Raw genomic sequence first — 21,444 nt, 5'->3', positions numbered from 1 at the left:
AATACATCATCATAAACATTTTTATATCATTAATCTTTATAGGACTCAGAAAAAACTAAAAACACTGCAAAATCAACAGTGAATTTACCTGCTCAGCTTCAACCATATGAGAAAGGCTCAAAACCAATAGGGAGGCAAGCCGGGCAGCTGCCACCTGCTCTGGACCACGGCCTTTCCTCAACGAGCGTTCTATCAAGTCACACAATGTTTGGTGATGATCCAGCAAGAAATGTGACAAAACCCTGTAAGAGGAAATATCACTAATAAAAAAAAAAAGCAAAGAAAAAAAAAAAGCATAATATTAAAATGGTCTGGATAACAAAATGAGACAGCATGATTAGCTCTATAAAAAAAAAAATAAGAAAAACAAATACTGCTCAAATGGATGAAATTTCAATTCCCTGTAAACTTCAACACATCTTTCTGACTGCACAGCATAATTTTTTATATATTATATATATATATATTTTCAATGATCCAAAATACACTAGTACTCCTTAGCTTCCAAATGACACCGAAACCCAGTACTACTGTACAAATAATTTACAATAAGGGATACAAAAATTATTCATACGCTTGTGTGTTGATGTTTGAGGGATAAAAAAAAATATATAAATACGTACGCTTGTGCGTTGATGTTAAAGCCAAACATTTATGTGTCAGCACAAAGGAGTTTTGGGCACCCAAAATAAAGTTAATATAATTTCATGTTAACAAAATGCCAAATAATCAAATTAACTACTGAAGAGATATACTCTTAAAATCACCAAAGGCACTTACCAACATCTGAAATAGTCTTGTTCATGTTCTTAAAAGTTCATGTCTCCACACCCAAGCACTATTTAAAAGATTTGGCATAATACCATAACAACAATAAATTGCATCTACAGAAGTAGTTATTGTGAAAAGTACTATTGAAATGATTCACAAAAAATATTTCAGTCCAAACTACTTCAGTTTTACTCTTAGCTCAAATTAATCCAAGGCAAGGTGTAAATTTTAACCAAGCCCTTCTCTAGTCTTACTGTGAGCATGGATTAAAAATGGTGAGGTGCAGACCTTTGCTAACGCTTTAAAGTGCCCTACAGAATTTATATTGCAAGCTACAGAAAAATAAAAGCAAATGTGTAAACAGCAACTGAAACTGGATTACACAAGAATAAGCAAAGAAACATTCTTTCCTTATCAAATCTCATGAGCTATTAATACTTTAAATCCAAGGACTTGTACATCTTCATACTAGCCTCTTTTGAAGTGCAGTTGTAAGAGCTGTAAGAGCATTGGTTCGAGTATGAACGGACTTCTCTAAAGCCAAATCCATTGCCTCGCGTACTTTCCGCTCATATGCTTCCATTTCGGACATTCCTTCATCGCCTGAAAAAAATTTTTCAAATCAAGAGTCACAAGTCTACTTATAGACAGAAATGAAACATCACTTTGAGCTGATTTCCCAAGGTTAGTCAACTAGCAAAGTCTACTCATGTAAACCATGAAAATGATTGCTTTTCCAACATTGCAAAAATGAAATTTTCATTATTAAAATGAAGTTTTATTGTATACTTACCGAACAATTATAGAGCCGTGATTTCCACGAGCGGCAGGATACTAAATTCAAAATTTAGCGCGTCGGCGTCGCCAACACTGGTGGTGATGACGTCATCTCCCTCCACTCGCGGGAGAACCAGGTACAACTGCCCAGGTGAATCCAATTCTTTCTGCCCAGCCCGTCCGTCCACCTAAGGGGAGGAGGGTGGGTATAATCATAATTGTTCGGTAAGTATACAATAAAACTTCATTTAATAATGAAAATTTCATTTTTATTGTAGTGTCTTACCGAACAATTATAGAGCTGATTACACATTTATGGGAAGGTGGGATTCAGTGGACCACTAGTATTTTTAAATGGTTACATTATTGCAATACCAGTAAACACTCAAGGTGTCTGTTGTACCTTACCTTGTAAGAAGAGAGCTACAGCAGACTGTTACTGCCTCTGGTCGGTGCTCTTCTTACTATTGTAGAGGAATTGGAATTTGACCAAAGTTAGCCTCTACAGGAGTGGAATCCTTCCGTAGTTCAAGCGAGTCAAGGCTGACTGACGGAGGATAGTAACAACAAAGATTGCCCTTGCCCTGGGCTAAGACCAGAAATTCAATCATACAAAACATTTGGTCACCAACACCAGATTTAAAAACATATATACCCAACCATTGTAAAATCTGACCTAACAGACTGGTGAGTATCCCAGGTACTCAGTACCCCCAGCTTCCCTTGAACTCGACAACCTATTCAAGGTGAAAAGTTAGCATAGAGGTGACGACCCCTGTGCCGTTTCTCCCAACACCATGCCAGAAACCGCCACCGGACCTAACGTTTTACAATTCTCGAAAACCGTTTCTATCTCTTTGAGATAATGACTCGCAAAAACCGAATTCGATCTCCAGAACGTGCTCTGAAGAATCGAAGCTAAAGATAAATTCTTCTGAATGCTAAAGAAGTTGCCACTGCTCTAACCTCGTGAGCTTTAACTCTCAGAACGGAAAGATTGTCGTTCTCGGACTGCGAGTGAGCTTCCCTGATAAGCTCTCTAATAAAGAACGATATAGCATTCTTAGAAAGAGGACGAGAGGGATTTTGAACCGAGGTCCAGAGCTTAGAAGATTGTCCTCTAATACCCTTAGTGGCAAACAGATACTGCTTAATAGCCCTGACTGGACATAAGAGCCTTTCCTCCTCCTCATGTCCAACCAAATCAGATAAGTTCCTTACCACAAAACTCCTCGGCCAGGATTAGAAGGATTCTCATTTTTGGCTAGAAAGGTCAAAGATACCGAAAATACAGCATTGCCTTGAGAGAAACCGACTCTTTTGTCTATAGCGTGCAATTCGCTGACACGCTTAGCAGAAGCTAGTGCAATAAGAAAGAGTGCCTTCTTAGTCAAGTTCCTGAGTGAAGCCGACTTCAAAGGCTCAAAACTGGTGGCACCCCATGAGGAACTTAAGCACCACATCTAAGTTCCAAGCCACTGTATCTTGCGGGAGCTTAGTGGTTTCGAAAGACCTAATGAGGTCCGACAGATCTGAATTGGAGGAAATATCCAAACCTCGATGTCGAAAAACCGAAGAGAGCATGGCTCTATATCCTCTGATCGTCGAAGGAGCCAGTTTCTTAGAGTTCCTAAGAAATAGAAGAAAATCTGCTATTTCTGTTAAAGAGGTCGCAGAAGTAGAGACTTTAGCACTTCTACACCACTCTCTGAAGATTCTCCACTTCCCTTGATAGAGTTTGTTAGAAGACTCTCTCCTACAACGAGCGATAGCTTCTGCAGCTCTTCTTGAAAATCCTTTCGCTCTGACAAGATTCCGGACAGTCTGAACCCTGTCAGAGCTAGAGCGGACAAGTTTTGGTGGAACCTCTTGAAGTGAGGTTGTTTGAGAAGCCACTTCTCTGGAGGAAGAAGTCTGGGGAAGTCTACTAACAACTGATGGAGAAGGTCCGGGAACCACTCTTTCCTGGGCCAAAAAGGGAGCGATTAACGTTAGCGTTACATTGCTGTGCGACATGAACCTTGTTCAGCACCTCTCTTATTAGACCGAACGGAGGGAATGCATAAGCTTCCAGACCCGACCAATCCAACAGCATTGCGTCCACCGACAAGCTAGAGGATCTGGGATGGCGAACAAAAGAGAGGAAGACGGTTGTTCCTTGATGTCGCGAACAGGTCTATTGACGGTCGTCCCCAAAGGCGCCAAAGTCTCTGACAAATCTTGTTGTCCAAAGTCCACTCCAGAGGTAACACTTGCTGTTGACGACTTAACTCGTCCGCCAGGACGTTCATCTTTCCCGGAACAAATCTCGGGACTAGCTGAACCTTCGCTTCGTTTGACCACAGGAGGAGATCCTTGGCTACTTCGTACAGAGAGAAAGACTGAGTCCCCCCCTGTTTCCGCACGTACGAGAGAGCGTGGAGTTGTCGGAATGCACTGCCACTTACTCGACCTTCTACTAAGCTCCGAAACTGTCTGAGCCCCAAGAAAATTGCTAACAGTTCCTTTACATTATGTGGAACTTCTTCTCCTTCTCCGACCAAGCTCCTGAAGTCCGTTGATTTCCCAGTAGGGCTCCCCAACCTGTGTTCGATGCGTCGGAAAAGAACTGTAGGTTCGGGAGGATGGGTCGTAAATCTAACCCTTCTTCCAACCTTGCTCGAGAGAGCCACCACCTTAGGTCCTCTTTTATTTGATCTGTGACAGGAAGGTAAATCGATCTGGTTGTGTCTTTCCTGCACCAAGAGGCTCTCAGGAAAAACTGCAGAGGTCTCATGTGCAGTCTTCCCAACGTCACAAATTTCTCCACTGACGTCAATTTGCCCAGGAGCCTCATCCACTGATTGGCAGAACTTACCTTTTTGTCCAAGAACTCCTGAACTGTCTCCAGACAGCCTTGAACCCTCTTCGGGGACAGAAAAGCCCGAAAAACTTGAGCATTCAGAATCATCCCAAATAAAGGATGCTCTGAGATGGAACCAACTGGGACTTCTGTTTGTTGACCAGAATTCCTAACTTTCTGGCAAGATCCAGAGTTGTTCCAAGGTCCTTCATGCACCGACTCTCTGATTCCGACCGGAGAAGCCAATCGTCCAGATAGAGGGAGATTCTTACTCCTAATATGTGCAGCCAGCTTCCTATCGGGGTATGAACCCTGGTGAAAACTTGAGGAGCGGTCGCTAGTCCGAAGCAAAGCGCCCGAAACTGAAACACCTTGCCTTCGAACATGAACCTCAGGTACTTCCGAGATTCGCGATGTATCGGAATGTGAAAATAAGCGTCTTGCATGTCCAGAGAGACCATCCAATCCCCTGTCTGATGGACTCCAGACCGACCGAGTGGTCTCCATATGAAATTTTGTTTTCTGGACATGCAAGTTCAGGGCGCTCACATCCAAAACCGGCCTCCAGACCCCCTGATGACTTGGGAACTACAAAAAAGGCGATTGTAAAAGCCTGGAGGAAAATCCCCTTCTATCTGTTCTATCGCTTCTTTGAGAACAAGCGCTTCCACTTCTGCGGCTAGCGCCAGAAATTTGTCTGAGCCCGGAGAGTATGCCTGGAATGGAATTGGCACAGGTGAGAGCGAGGGAGGTGAAACGAGAGGAATACGATAGGCCGAACTTGAGTACTTGCACTACCCAGGCTTCTGCTCCTCTGTTTTCCCATTCCTCCCAAAACAGCGCCAGCCTGGCTCCCACTGGTGCATGAAGAACCGAGCTTTCATTTGGAAGGTTTGTTAACCTTGGCCGAGGCCTTAGACTGAGGTCGCAAATTCGACTTCGGCCGAAAGAAGCGCTTGGGTTTTCTCCCTCGAAAAGGCGCTTGGGTCAGAGGAGAAACCGAAGGAACAGTCTCCACAGGAGCTTTAGGTCTCTTAGTAGACTTGTGGCCAGTAAATCCGAAGTAAGATTTCTTATCTAGCGCAGACGAAATTGACAACACTACATCGTCTGGAAAGAGGTTATCTTTCACAAAAGGAGCAAACAAGAGAGCAGACTTCTGTTGGGACGTAACCCTTTTAGAAGCAAAGGAGCACCAAAGTTGCCTTTTCTTAAGGGTACCAAAGGCGATGAGCGAAGCTAACTCATCACATCCATCCCTAATGGATTTGTCCGCACAGGACAGAACACCAATCCAATCCTCCGCTAACTCCTGAGAAAGAGAAGGACAGTCTTCGATCTTGGCCGCTAAAGCGCCAATAGTCCAATCAAGGAAGCTAAAGACTTCCAAAAGTTTAAATTGATTCTTTACAACGTGGTCCAACTCAGGCGCTGTAAAGAAAACTTTCGCTGCGGCGAAAGCAGATATTCTTCAGAGGAGTCGATTAAACAAATGGTTAGAAGTCTCCTGGGAGGAGGCAGAAACTCCCAGAGAAGGAGCTTCCCCTTCCCCAGTTACATAAAACCTATACCTCTTACGAAGCACTTAGAGGGAGGGTAAGCAAAAAGAGCCTTCCCTAAGTCTCTTTTCATAGACATCCATTTCTCCGTCTCTTTCAACGAATGTCTAACCGCTTTAGATAGAACAAGTTTGGGAGGAGAGGGTCTGAAGTTTTCTTCTCATCAAAAAAGTCGAAGTTGGGGAGCGCGGGGCCCGCTTTCTCCAAAATAATCTGGATAAGATACCAGAAGAAATCTAAGGAGACGTGAATAACACGAGAGGTGATGTGAATCCTCCTCCTCTACTTCTTCTTCATTCTCCGATACCGCCGAAGAAGTAGACGGAACTACAACCGGATCTGAAGGTTTCGAACCACCCTTGGACTCATTCATACCAGTTGGTTAACATCTCTAATGCTTGCGCAAAGGCGCCAGAGACGAATCAAAAACAGTTAACGTAGGCTTGGAAGAGCCTAAATGTTCAGCAGGAGGCGGAAAACTACTTGCGCCTCGCTCGGAGCCGCCGAAATTCGAGGCGAAACAGGCGCATCAGGCGTAACAGACGAAAAAGCGCCTAAAGAAACACCCTTAGAAACTGCTAGCTACAGCGCTAAAACCACAATCTCTACTAGTAGATGGAGCCGAAAAAGGCACAGATTGAGGCGACGAACGAGCCGCTAATGGCCGCGGCGCAACCCTACTCTCAGGCTCCTTATACCGCTTGATGGAGGAGGCGAAGAATCGGCGCCTGAACGCCTCTTTAAGGGACGCGAAAACGGGCGATCTCCGCCAAGAGTTGCCGCGCGACCGGAGACGAATCGCTTGAATCATTCGAAAGGCGTCTGACCGCAACACCTTTCCAACGCTTAACCGAGCCCTGTTGAGGCGCAACAGGCTCAACAAGAGAGGCGCCTGTCTGTGGGCAAATCCCGAGCGACTCCCTGGGACTTCCGGTATGTCTTCTCCCCGGTGCGGGGAGCTGGACAGTGACCTTTGTCTAGGAGACGTGTCAGGACAGACAGACGCACCCTCAACTACACTCTTACCTGAAAGCCGCTTTCTCCAAAAAAATGTCTTAACTGAATTACCAAGTTGCAAAACCGTATTCGCTAGTACCGAAAATTTCTGATCTAGCCTCGATTCCAGACTGGCAATGGTGTCGGAAGAAACTACACGGGAAGCCGGAGAAGCGGGATTAGTAGGAGGAATAGGAGGTGTAGTTAAAGGAGACATAACAATTTGAGGAGAAACAGAAGGAACAGAAGCATCGCAAGACGAAGCGGAGCTAAGTCTACTTTCCCTAAGCGCTGCTTTTCTAATTCTGTCTTTAGCTAATTTCTCCGAGTATGAACTAAAAAACTTCCATTGAGAATCAGTCCAATCACTACACGCGTTACATGTTCGATCTGCTGAACAAACCTGTCCCCCTACACTTAACACATTTAGTGTGAGAATCATATTCTAACTTGGATAATCTAGTTTTACATCCTGAGATGCAAAACCTAACTCCCGACGGACTAGAATCCGACATGGCAACGCCTAAATAAAAAGCAAAATAACAACAACGCCAAAAAAAGTGTACTTCACCAATTCCGAAGATCAATTTCACAAGGAAAAAAAGCGAAGCAAAGTCATCCAACCGCACCGACCACCGATGTTCACCGGACGCCGGCCAGGAAAAGAAGTTGGATTCACCTGGGCAGTTGTACCTGGTTCTCCCGCGAGTGGAGGGAGATGACGTCATCACACCAGTGTTGGCGACGCCGACGCGCTAAATTTGAATTTAGTATACCTGCCGCTCGTGGAAATCACGGCTCTATAATTGTTTCGGTAAGACACTACAATAAAAAACTTTGCTTACCATCACTGAGCTGAACAGTTGACTCTGTACGATCACTGTTAATGCTAGCCTTGTCATCTTCATCAGCAGCATTACCTCCACCTCCTGCAAAATAAAAATGTAAATCAAATTCTTGTTCTGATATATACATTATTATTATTTAAGCCAAATAACAAATGGTCAAAATAGCCTGGCTTCACTGCTAATTTAACAATAGGTGTTCTACCGTGATTGCCAGGGAACAACCATTATTTATGTACATAATTAAAAAATGCTTATATATATTTTTTTCCCTTCATATTTATAAAGAAATTTCCTAGACACTCATAAAACATCTAATTTCTTTCATTACTAATATATTGCACAACTGTTAAAAACAAAAATGATGATTGTGAAAATAATTTTCACAAAATTCCCTTGGGTAAAAATAAGCCATGAGTTTCACTTGCTTGACAGTTAAAATTTTGAAATTCGCGGGTTGTGCTAGTTTGTTTGGGGTAAGTGACGAGACCCCACCCACTTTCAGGGTACAGTGAAGAACAATTTGAGAAAAAGATCAATGTGTTTATGACCTCGTGTCCATGCGAGGGGAAGAAGGTGGGCTTCGATCATGTAATTACTGGGTAAGTACATATAAAACCATATTTAACTATTAAAGTCATTTTTATATAAGTAATTTACCTAGTAATTACATAACTGATTCCCACATTGACAGGTGGTGGGATGCATGGACATATCTACCCCAAAACATTAAGGATGGTGATGAATTAAGAGACTAGAAAAGACTGCTAACATTGATACGTTTGTTGTTTTCTTACCTGATAAGAGAGCTGCTCCAGGTAAATTCTTCTTCTAGTTTGGTGCTCATCTTATCATGTAGAGGCATGGCTGTATAGCCATGGAGCACCAGCTAGGGGACTTTGCAGCAAAGGATAATTCTGATGGCTAACAAAAACACAAGTTGCCCCTGCCCCGAGCACAGTACAACAGAATTGATCAGATTAAAGATTCTATCACCTAAACCCAACACATAAAATCACCATTACCCAACAACTAAAAGAAATACACTAGAGGGTACTCAAGTACCTAATACTACGCACTTCCAGGCTCCCATACGACTCAACACCCTATGTCAAGGAGAAGAGAAATACAGGAAGGGAGAATTGCTCCCTACAATTCCTTCCCCAACACCATGCCAGCTACTGTAAACAGACCCAAGGTACAGCACTAATCACTAATGAACACTTATGTACATACGTCAGTGGGAACTCTACTGCTACTGGGAGCTCAGGCACCTGCTGACATAACAGAGCAGACTACACTGGCAGAAGTGGAGCACTTGCAAGAAAAAGAACGCCTGGGTGATGAGAGGTGATCCTGACAGAATTGGTCTGAAGAAAAATGCTCCAGGCTATCCCCAGTGACTGCAAGAAAGGAGGGGTTCCTTGAGCTTCTAAAAAGGTACTGAGTAGAAGTGTGATTCAAACACTGCACGTCTCTTCAGTGGGCATGACTTGTCTGCGAAGTGCCACTGATGTATGGGATTTGACCCTCCTACCACGAACTCGACAACAAATAATGTACATACACTGAGAAACCTTTCCAATGATTCTTGGTTGCACCCTGGGATTTGTCAACAGGCTGAACTGAGGGGACGACTGCCTGTGGGCAGACCCCTCCGACCTCCCTTAGGCTTCCAGCTTGACTCCTCCCAGGTTTAGGGGAGTATGCCAGTGTCCTTTGCCTAGGAGCATCGGGAGGACGAATAGCCGCCTCCCCACAAACACCTGATCCACTCCTTAACCAACACTATACAACCCCCTGGCGTTCAACACTAACTTTGTCCATTAGGACTTTGACTTTAGAGCCTAGCTGAGCCATGGTCTCCACTATCATTTCAAACAGCAGATTAACTTTCGATTCGAGACTGGTAATGAGGTTAGGTTCGGAAGTGTGTGAGCGGGGAAAAGGAGAAGGTAGGACTGTGAACAAGTGTCACAGAGATTACAGGAATATTAGAGTGAGCCACAAAAAGGAGAAGGTAGGACTGTCAACAGATGTCATAGAGATTACAGGAATATTAGAATCAGGTCTTGTAAGAAGATTCCTGGCTAGCTATAGACTTTGTAGTCATTAATAATGTCTTATAAACACACCTATCACTACATAATTTTGCCTAAAGGCTAACAATACCAGAATACTTCACCAAAAGTCAATGAGGAAACAACCCGCAAAGTATTAAGCTACTGTCAACAACTAGTGTACTGCCATCAGCTGGCAGAAACAAACTGAGCTCTTTGTCCTCTGTACACCTAGCAATAACAAACTAGAATGACCCCAAATTTTGGACTTGTAACTGCCAAGCAAGTGAAACTCTTAGCTCTGTAATTACTGGGTAAGTTACTTATATAAAACTACTCATAACAATGCAGACCAACATATTCCCTAAGAATTCATACAAAAATTCTTAAAATCTTACCAAATTACTAACAAATCAATATGATTAACCGATACTCGTCATCCATTATTCACTCTCTAAGAATCTGAGGACGACTAGTCATCAAAATGATATGATACAATAAAGTTTTGTACATACTTACCTGGCAGATATATACTTAGCTATAGACTCCGTCGTCCCGACAGAAATTCAAATTTCACGGCACACACTACAGGTAGGTCAGGGGATCTACCGTCCTGCCGCTGGGTGGCAGGATAGGAACCATTCCCGTTTTCTAATCAGATTTTCTCTTCCACCTGTCTCCTGCGGGGAGGCTGGGTGGGCCATTTATTTGTATATATCTGCCAGGTAAGTATGTACAAAAATGATATTGTCATGATACAATAAAGTTTTATACATACTTACCTGGCAGATATATACTTTGCTATAGACTCCGTCGTCCCCGACAGAAATTCGAATTTCGCGGCACACGCTACAGGTAGGTCAGGTGATCTACCGCCACTGCCGCTGGGTGGCAGGAATAGGAACCATCCCATTTTCTAAGACAGATTTTCTCTTCCACCAGTCTCCTGAGGGGAGGCTGGGTGGGCCATTTAACAGTATATATCTGCCAGGTAAGTATGTATAAAACTTTATTGTATCATGACAATATCATTTTTATACATTCAACTTCCCTGGCAGATATATACTTAGCTGATTGGCACCTTTGGCGGAGGGTAAGAGACAGCTAATTACTGAATAGACAGGGAACAACATACGTTGTAGGTAACAAAAATATAAGAAACCTTGGTTCCTACCTGTGCCAGCGAAAGACTTCATGGCTACTGCCTAGGAGCTTACATCGCCTCAAGAGCCTCAGCGAGGTAGTGACCTCATGCTAAGAGTTCTTGATGGTCTGTCGATGGGGTCTTATCCACTTACTCGACAGAACCTAAGGATCTTTGTCAATGGGGTCCTATCCACTTACATGACAAAACACCTTGCCATATGGCATCATCAAGGAGCATAACACTGATCCCGATCACCTGATCCTAATACCACGGGGTAGTTACTACGATTGAAAGGAGTTATCCCCCAACATCCTTTCAAACGACCATAAAAAACTCAAAACCAAACAATCTTTTAGTTAAAAACAATATTATTTAAGGATCAGTACCAGCTCCCTGTCCCAGCACGGTATCCGCTGATACATAAGGTCCAAGAGAAAAACACTTTTCATAAGTCACTCTGACGTCTTTTAAGTAGTGGGAGGCAAATACCGAGTTGCATCTCCAATATGTTGCTGCTAATATGTCTTTCATTGACATATTTCTATTAAAGGCTAGGGAAGTTGCAATTGCACGGACTTCGTGTGCTCTAACCCTAAGCAGCTTAAATGTTTTCTCTTGGCATTTCATGTGAGCCTCCGTTATCACATTTCTCACGAAGAATGCTAATGCGTTCTTTGACATTTGCCTCTTCGGGTTCCTTACCGCGCACCATAGGCTTTGATTACAACCCTGAAGTTGACTCTTTCTCTTCAGATAAAACTTCAGTGCTCTGACCGGACAGAGAGACCTTTCTGCTTCTCTACCCACAAGGGGAGAGACACCCTTGATTTCAAAACTTCTGGGCCAAGGTTTAGAGGGATTCTCATTCTTGGCCAAAAACAAAGGTTGGAAAGAGACAACAGCAGAATCTCCTCTAAAACCTACCCGAGAGTCTAATGCATGTATCTCACTGACCCTCTTGGCCGTCGAGAGGGTCAAGAGAAAAATGCACTTTCTCGAGAGGTCTCTAAAGGATGCCTTATCAGGTGGTTCGAAAGTATCCGAAGAGAGAAACTGGAGGACCACATCTAGGTTCCAACTTGGAGTGATAGAGGATCTAGACTTTGTAGTACCAAATGATCGTATCAAATCATGGAGATCCTTATTGTCTTCTATGTTAAGGCCCCTGTTTCTAAATACAGCCGAGAGCATACTTCTATAACCTTTTATGGTAGAAACAGCTAAACGTAATTCCTCTCTAAGGAAGATAAGGAAATCAGCAATTTCGGTCACAGAGGTATCGGAAGAGGACAGCTTCTTCGACCTACACCATCTACGGAAGACTTCCCACTTCGATTGATAGACCTGCAGAGTAGAGGACCTGCGGGCTCTGGCAATTGCACTTGCAGCTTTTCGCGAAAAGCCTCTCGCTCTGACAAGTTTTTCGATAGTCGAAAGGCAGTCAGGGAGAGAGCGTGGATGTTTCCGTGATATCTCTCGAAGTGGGGTTGTTTGAGCAGATCTGTCCTCATGGGAAGAGATCTGGGGAAGTCCACCGTCCATTCCAGTACCTCTGTGAACCAGTCTCGAGCGGGCCAATATGGGGCGATGAGAGTCAGTTTCGTCGCCTCCGAGGAACGGAACTTTCTTAACACTTCCCCCAGAATCTTGAATGGGGGAAAAGCGTAGGCATCTATGCCCGACCAGTCCATGAGAAAAGCATCTATTGCTATTGCTCTTGGATCTTCTACAATGGAGCAAAAGTTTTCTATCCTTCTGGAGAGGAACGTGGCAAACAGGTCTATCTGAGGCTTCCCCCAGAGAGACCAGAGCTTTCGGCAGACTTCGGAGTGTAGGGTCCACTCTGTTGGAAGGACCTGGTTCTTCCTGCTGAGTCTGTCTGCTCTGACATTTTTTGTCCCTTGTACAAACCTCGTCAGCAATACAATGCCTCGTTCCTCTGCCCATATCAAGAGGTCTCTCGCTATCTTGTAGTGTGAGCGAGTGAGTCCCCCCCCGTTTTCGGATGTAAGCTAGAGCCGTGGTATTGTCCGAATTTACCTGGACTACCACGCCTCTGACCTCCGACTCGAAGTTCTTCAAGGCTAGATGAACTGCCATAAGTTCCTATACATTTATATGCCAGGACACCTGTTCTCCTGTCCAGGTTCCTGACACTTCCTTCTTTCCTAGAGTTGCTCCCCATCCCGTTTCCGAGGCGTCGGAAAACAACACTAGGAGAGGGTTCCGAATCGCAAGGGATATACCTTCGTTCTTCTGAAGCGGGGTTAACCACCACCTCAGGTCTAATTTTATTTCTTGTAGAATGGGAAACTGATCCGAAAGATCCCCTTTCTTTCTGTCCCACATTCTTTGCAGGTAAAATTGCAGAGGTCTCAGATTGAGCCTCCCTAGGGAAACGAACTGCTCCAGCGACGAAAGGGTGCCCAGAAGACTTAACCATTCCCTCGCTGAGCTTCGTTCTTTCCTTAAGAAGTTTGATACTTTCTCCAAGCCTCGAGCAATTCTGTCTTGTGATGGAAATGCTCGAAAACCCTGAGAATCCATCTGAATCCCCAGATAGACAATGTCTTGGCTGGGGATCATCTGAGACTTCTCGAGGTTCACGAGCAGTCCGAGTGAGCGAACGAGATTCAAAGTCGTTTCTAAGTCCTCCAAACATTGTTGTTTTGACTTGGCCCTTATTAGCCAGTCGTCCAGATAGAGGGATATGTTCACCCCCTCCAGATGAAGCCACCGTGCTACGTTCCTCATCAGGTTGGTGAACACTTGAGGAGCCGTAGACAGGCCGAAGCACATGGCCCTGAATTGAAAGACCCTTCCCTACATCATGAATCGTAGATATTTCCTCGATGACGGATGCAGAGGGACGTGAAAATATGCGTCTTGTAGATCCAAGGAGGCCATCCAATCTCCTGGACGCAGAGCCGCCAGCACCGAGTTGGATGTTTCCATAGAGAACTTCTGTTTCCCTACGAATCTGTTCAGTGCGCTCACATCCAGGACAGGTCTCCAACCTCCCGAGGCTTTCGGTACTAGGAACAGTCGATTGTAAAAGCCCTGAGAGTGTGGATCCTGTACTAATTCTATGGCCTCCTTGTCCAACATTTGTTCTACTAATTGCAGAAGGGTCTTCCTCTTGACAGGGTCCGCGTACTTCGCCGACAGTTCCCTCGGAGTAGACGTCAAGGGAGGTCCTGTCCTGAAGGGGATGAGATATCCTCTCCTCACAATTGAGAGGGACCAGTTGTCCGCCCCTCTCGACGCCCATTCTTCTGCAAAGTTCAGTAGTCTGGCGCCAACTGGTGTTTGGAGGACTTGAGGTTCATTTGCTTTTCTTGGTAGGTCTAAAGGCAGAAGCCCTACCTCTTCTTTCTGCTCCTCTCTTCTTAAAGGAGGATCTCGAAGATGAACTCCCTCGAAAGGGCGGCTTCAGGGACCCGTGTCTCCCCCTTCGTGGCAGGAACAGCTGTCCTCGGCCTTTTGGTTGATTGAACCAGAAGGTCCTGTGTCGCCTTCTCGGTAAGTGAGTGAGAAATATCTCTCACTAACTGAGAAGGGAAAAGCTGGTTAGACAGAGAAGCGTACAGAAGGGACGACCTCTGAGCCGGAGAGACAGCTTTCGTAAGAAAAGAACTGAATACAGTTCTTTTCTTAAGTATTCCCGCCCCGAAAAGGGAGGCCACTTCTCCCGATCCGTCTTGTACTGCCTTGTCCATACAAGTCAAAATACTATTAAGGACATCGGGGCTCATTGTCTTGTGTCCTCTTGGCCATCACCCCAAGGGACCAGTCCAGAAAGTTGAAAACTTCCAAGACATGGAACAATCCCTTGAGGAGATGGTCCATTTCAGACATTCCCCAAGTCATCTTGGCTGAAGAAAGAGTGTCTCCTCGACGCGTCCACCAGCGTTGAAAAATCTGCCTCCGCAGTTGCTGGGAGGGCGAGTCCCATTGCTTCGCCTGTCTCATACCATATAACCCTCCTCCCAGAAAGTCTGGAGGGAGGGCAGGTAAAGACCGTCTTTCCCGCCTCCTTCTTGGAGTTAAGCCAATTTCCAAAAGACTGCAAAGCCTTCTTCATGGAAATTGTCGGCCGCATCTTCAGGAAGGACGACGACTTTGAGGTTTTCGCGCTCGTAAAAAGCGACCGAGACGGAGGAGCGGCAGGACTCAAAGAATCTCCAAATTCTTGGAGCAAAAGCGCAGCTAACGCTTTATAATCTGATAGTCCAGCCCCTTTCTGGTCTTCGGTGTCAGAGACATCTTCCAATGCCAGTTCCCCCGGAGAATCAATATTAGCCGAGGGAGAACGTCTTTTCTCGCAAGGTCCCTGTCCGGAGAATGCCGATCTTGAGAAAAAACCCGATCATCATCTAAGTCCTCCTGACAAGAATGACGGCCGCCTGTGCGACGTATCGCATTCTTCTCAGGAGACAGCTGTACTTGCGGAAGATTTCCACCCGAAACGGACATATCGTGAACAGGACGACGGCCGCCTGTGCGGCACCTTTCGTCTCTGTCCAGATAAATCCGCTCCTGGTCCAAATCATAAAAAAGACACACTTCCTGGTTGATTTCTCCGTATGAATCTTTTGAGGAAAATTTTGGCGCTTGGTGCTTAACCTTTGCCGAAAGTCTAGTTTGTCCAATGCGCTCGGACGTATCTGTCCGTCTTGGACCGTGTCGTCTGTCCGAGCTGTCCACATATGGAACTTGGCGCTTGGCTGGTGTCAATGCAGTACGACACTCTGCCTGTCCGACTTGTCCGCTTCTGGCGTCTGGCGCCCGGACGGAGTTGCCTGCGCACGACGTTTCGTCCAATCCAGGCTGTCCGCCTTGTCAATGTTGTCCGCAATCGGTATGAGTCGTTTGGACATAGTTGTCCGCATAAGACATATCCGCCTGTCCGGGCTGCCCAAGTCTGGCGAATGGTGTCTGGTTGGTGCCGTCCGCGTAGGACACTTTTTCCTGTCCGAGTCTTCCAATTCTGGCGCCGAGCGCCTGGGTGGTTCTGTCCGACTCGGACACTCTTCGTCATTGTCCGTATGTGGCGTCCCAAGCCTATGAGTTTTCATCCTTCTCTCTTTATTTCTTTCTGTACTCGTACGAGGAGTAGAGGAGATAAGTCTGGAGTCCGGAACGCCCGTCGGAAGCGATCTCTTAACAGGAAGAAAATCGTCCTTTCTCCTCGGAAGGTCTTTTTTCAATACTCCTACTAACGAGCAAATTTGTTCCTGCATTTTACGTAGGATGTCCGTCGCAGTTTCTTCCTTTTCTTTGCTATGAATAAGAGAATGCGCTCTGGAAGGTGTAGGAGATCGAGATATTGTCCTCTTGGCTCTTTTCCTCTCATAGGGAGAATCGTCCGGGAAACGTTCCGGGCTCAAGTCCAACGTCGGAGCTTTCCAACTCCTCTTGATCGGACGCGACAGTTCGTCGGAAGTCCATCCACTTCTTCGAGGAGACGAATCGGATGATGAAAAGCACTCTTTTAGGATGCCTTTCCAATGGAGATCCTTGGCAGTCTGGGACGCTACAGATTCTGCCGAGGGGACGCCTGACCGGTGGGGATTCTCCGTAACCTCCGTACGACTGTCGACATTCCTTCTCCTCTGGGCCTGGGAGCTTGGAAGAGGTCTAGGTCTGGGAGCAAGACAGAGCCGATCAGACGCACCCTCCACTACACTGGGGACACTTATGTCACTTTCCACATTCTTACCTTTAAGAGCTTGCATTTCAAGCTCCATCCCTTTTAATGCTGACTTCAAATTTGCAATCTCCACAGCAGAACTTGCAACATCTGCTACGGGAGAGGTTGAAACTGCATTTGAGGAAGCAATTAATTGAGGGTTAGTAATACTAACTGGCTCGTTAGAGCGAGATCTACTCATGCTTCTACAGACAGCCTTTCTAACCCTATCTCTCTCTAGTTTCCTTAAGTAGGAATCTAGTTTTTTCCATCCTTCCTCATCCATATTCACACATTCATCACACGTGTTATTTCTAGTGCATTCATATCCCCTACACTTCTTGCATACCTTGTGAGGATCTAACGACACTTTCGGTAGCCTCACCAAACAACCCTCATTCATACATCTTCTAACTTCGCAGCTAGAATCAGACATTTTTGAGCAAAATCCAAAGCCAAAATCCAAAAAACGTTCCACAAAAGCGTATGCCAAACCACAGATCCAAATACGTCACCAAAAATACAGTCCAGAAGATCAACGGCGATGAAAAACGAAATTCAAGTCAGGAGGTAACAACATCGATGTTATGGCTACCCGCGACAGAGAAAATCTGTCTTAGAAAATGGGATGATTCCTATTCCTGCCACCCAGCTAAGTATATATCTGCCAGGGAAGTTGAATGTATAAAACTTTATTGTATCATAACAATATCATTTTTGTACATTCAACTTCCCTGTCAGATATATACTTAGCTGATTGGCACCAATGGTGGTGGGTAAGAGCCTCGGCGAGGATGTGACCTATGGCTAAGAGTTCTAGTGGGTCTGTCGATGGGGTCTTATCCACTTACTCGACAGAGCCTGATGGCATTTGTCAATGGGGTCTTATCCACTTACATGACAACACACCTTGCCTATTGGCATAATTAAGGAGCACAACACCGATCCCAATCACCTGATCCTAACACGAGGGATAGTACTTAAATTGAAAAGTTATCCCCAAACTCCTTTCAAACAACCCTAAAAACTCTACATTAAATAAAATTTAACTCACTAGTTAAGGATAATTATCGGCTCCCTATCCCAGCAAAGTATCCGCAGACATGTATAAACCAAGAGAGAAGGATCTCTCGCAGGTTATCTTGACATCCTTCGGGTAATGGGAAGTCAACACAGAGTTGCATCTCCCGTATGTGACAGCTAATATGTCCTTTAATGACATATTCTTATGGAAAGAACAAGAATTCGCAAAAGCTCGCACTTCATGCACTTTAATTCTCAGCTGTTTGAAGGAATCATCAAGGCACTTATCAAGTGCTTTTGGAGATCACAATTGTCTCAAAGAAGGCCAGGGCGTTCTTTGATATGGATCTCTTCTGGATGAACCCTGGCACCTGGCTGGCGCTTTTCGCCTGGAAGGCGCCTTGCGCCTGGCTGGAGCATCACTCTTGGCTGGCGCCTGGCTCCTGGCTGGCGCTTCTGGTGCCTCCCCACTTGCTGGAGCTTCGAGTCTGGCTGGAGTCTCGAGGCTGGCTGGCGATGTCCACATCGGACACTCACCTGTCCGATCTGTTCGCCTCTGGCGCATTTGCGCCAGGTTGGAGGCCCACTCCTTTTCCGCATCGGACAATAAACGCGCTCGTCCGAGCTGTCTGCCTCTGGCGTTTTTCGCCTGTTTGGCACTTGGCGCCTGGCTGGCGCTTCGTTGCCCGAGGATCCTGAACAAACCAACAATAGTTTGTCAGGCGACTGGAGAAGGGTGGAAGGTTCTCTTCTACCTGGAGCCTCTGGCCTAGGACGAGGGGAGGCGCTTGTAGCCAGTTACATCTAGTAGACAATAGGATATCTTAATAGGACGAGAGAGAAGAGTCTTCCTCCGAGGAGGATCCTTCGTGAGTACTTCCGTAGCTAACGAGATCTATTCCTGCATGTTGAGGAGGTTTCTCGTTGCAGAATCTTCCCTCTTCTTGCCCGAAGGAGGGGAAGGAAGCCTGGAAGTCGAAGAATACTCCGAGCCGAAAGTAGGCGAACCCAGGGCTTTCTTGGCTCTTATCGTATCCCTTTGAGTACCTTCTGGGAAGGGCTTCGAGCCCTCATCGCACCCCAAAGACTCTGTAGGCAAACCTTAAGCCATTTCTTCTGCTGAAGATAAAACTTAAGTACCCTGCCTGGGCAAAGAGACCCTTTTATCTCTTCCCCTATTAATTGGGAAAGTCCCTTGACTTCAAAGCTCTGAGCCAGGATTAGAAGGGTTTAAGTTCTTTGCCAGAAATACTATGCTGGCAAGAACCAATCGCCAAGTCTCCATTGAATCCATAAAAATTCACTTGTCCTCTTGGTAGTTGGTAGGGCCAAGAGAAAAAATGAATTTCCTCATAAAATTTCTAAAAGAAGCTAGATGAGGAGGTTCCAACTTGTCGGAACACGGAATTTGCGGGCCAGGAAAAGATCCCAACTTGAAGTACATGATGTCCTACTCCTGGTCGTCTTGAGGTATCGTATAAGATCCCGAAGATCTTAGTCCTCTGCTATCTCTAAGTCCCTTTGTAGAGACAGAGTATAGCCTGCTACTGTATCCTTTGATAGCAAATATATACAAGTGATTCTTCTATCAGAAAGGGGAGAAAACAGCCATGTGGGTCACAGAGGTATTGGAAGAGGACAGTTTCCTCATTCAACCCAGCAAGATCTGCAGCACTTCTTTGTCTTGGCCATGACACTTGCCATTCACCTTGAAAAATCCTCTCATTCATGTCAACTTCTTGTCAGTCTGCACGCAGACAGACTCAGAGTGTAGAGGTTTTTGAGGTCCCTTTCAAAGTGAGGCTGATAGAGTAGACAGACTCTCTTGGGAAGGCCTTTGGAAAGTGCTGTAAGAAGGACATGACCTCTGTGAATCCAGCCACTCGAAGGCCAAAATGGGGCGAAAAGCATCATCCTCTCTCCCTCTGACGCCAGTAACTATCTTAATACATCTGTTAAGAATTTGTATACAGGAAAAAATACTAATATTTATTCCCCTTCCAAACTAAAGGATGGCGTATATTGCTACCGCTCTTGGATCGAGAATAAAGCAGCAGTCTAGAGGAAGCCTCTTTGTCTTTAACATTGAGAAGAGATCTATGAAAAAGAAGTCTCCCAGGTTTCCACAACTCTCTTTCCAACTAAGATTAGACAGACGTTAATAGTTATTATCATCGATCAAGACGGTTCTCACGGACGTGCAACATCGTGCAGCGAACCTCTTGAGGATCGTTACGTTCCGTGCCTGTGCTCCAAACAGGTTCTCTCTTGTTAACGCGAACGGGTGAAAAAAGAGATTCTCGATGCTCCTTGATATGAGAGCTGTGGAATTGGCCTAACTGATTTAAAAACCATTTCGTCCCTCCCTGGGATCGAACCCCCGTCCAGTTAGACGGGGAACAAAATCAGGAACGAACTGTGACGCTACCGAGCCTGCTATCAGAGAGGCTACTTAACCCTTCGGTTAACAACTCGCTGTATCGAGAAATTGTAAAGTCAACTATATTGCTTGCAATTCTTTAGACTATGTGCAAGGACATCTGCACCTCTGTCATGGTACCCGGCACCCTCTCGTATGCTATTTCCGTTTCTTGGTAGGAAACTTTATAGGTGTAATGTAGTCCATTCAGGGAAACAAACTTCTGCCACGAAGAAAATGGTTCCCATCAGACTCATCTATCCTCTCACTGAGCATGTTCCGTTCTCTAATAAGGCTATGCTTTCGTAAGCATGAGAGCATTATAGAATATAGTGCTCTGCCGCGTTAGAATCGTCCATAATTCTGTTACATTGCGGTAAACAGCATTGAAAAGTTGCAAGAGATCTTTCTGTTGAAAACTTCTTAACAAAACACAGACAATGTTATTCATGTTTGCCTACAAATCCCCTCAATCCGAGGCTAAGTCCGTGATTGTAGGGGAGAGATAACGGTTAGCCAGTCAATCCCGTAGGAGAGAGATGTAACCGACCGCTCATGACCGAGAACTAGATGGTACTGTGTTGGTCTACAGTGACAGCAGTCTACGTTCGCCGTATTCTTCCTGAGTTGCCAGATACTCCATTCAATGAAGGAATATGATAAAATTATTATCGAGCCTAAGGAAGCTCTCAATAATGCATATTTAAGCAAAACAACCTTTGTTAACCCCTTCTTTACCGGGTGGGTGAGCAGAATGTAAACATTGCGTTCGCTGCCGAACCAAATCTCTCGGTAGTGAAGTGTAGGCTCCAGTTTGGAGGGGTGCCGATCGTAAAAATATTTGCCAAAAATACACTAATCAAGACAGGCTAATGAAATTATCAGGTATTATTAGCACTATAATAATGCATATTCTCTGTGAGTTTTATCATCCTACAGGGAAAATAAATGATTTTATGAAAAAAAATGTGAAACTCAAGTGTCCCTTGTACAAGGGACACTACTGGTGGTCGGTGAGAAAACTACAGTCTTGAATAGAAATTTGGTCTTACAGAATGTTGGTATATCCACCTGGAACATGCACATAAAGTATTATCAAAATAGAACAGTAAATAAGCACGTAATAAAAAAAAAAAAAAAAAAAAAAAAAAAAAAAAAAAAAAAAAAAAGAGCCAACAACTAAGAAATCGCAAATTTTATAGTAGTATATCTCTAAAAAATTGGTCGATGTTGTTTTCTACGTTTTCTAAGATTAGTTTCATCACAGAAAACAACTTTAGGGGTATCTAAACTAATTTTCAAGTTTCTTGTCC

General features: G+C 44.9%; 1 protein-coding gene across 2 annotated transcripts in view; it reads right to left on the bottom strand.

The window, feature by feature from the left end:
- Positions 1-21,444, bottom strand: part of LOC135208581 (interferon-related developmental regulator 1-like) — a 50,266-nt gene that overhangs the window by 8,687 nt on the left and 20,135 nt on the right. For both annotated transcript variants that reach the window (XM_064240924.1, XM_064240925.1), the window contains exons 2-4: positions 7,791-7,874; positions 1,245-1,374; positions 89-242 (exon numbers count right to left, since the gene is read on the bottom strand). In XM_064240924.1, the coding sequence (XP_064096994.1) occupies positions 89-242; positions 1,245-1,374; positions 7,791-7,874 (368 nt within the window). The remainder of the gene's footprint in view (positions 1-88; positions 243-1,244; positions 1,375-7,790; positions 7,875-21,444) is intronic.

This window comes from Macrobrachium nipponense, chromosome 35, assembly GCF_015104395.2.
Source record: "Macrobrachium nipponense isolate FS-2020 chromosome 35, ASM1510439v2, whole genome shotgun sequence".
NCBI lineage: Eukaryota > Metazoa > Arthropoda > Malacostraca > Decapoda > Palaemonidae > Macrobrachium > Macrobrachium nipponense.
The sequence above is the reverse complement of the archived record's forward strand: the minus strand, read 5'-3'. Positions and strand labels throughout refer to the sequence as shown.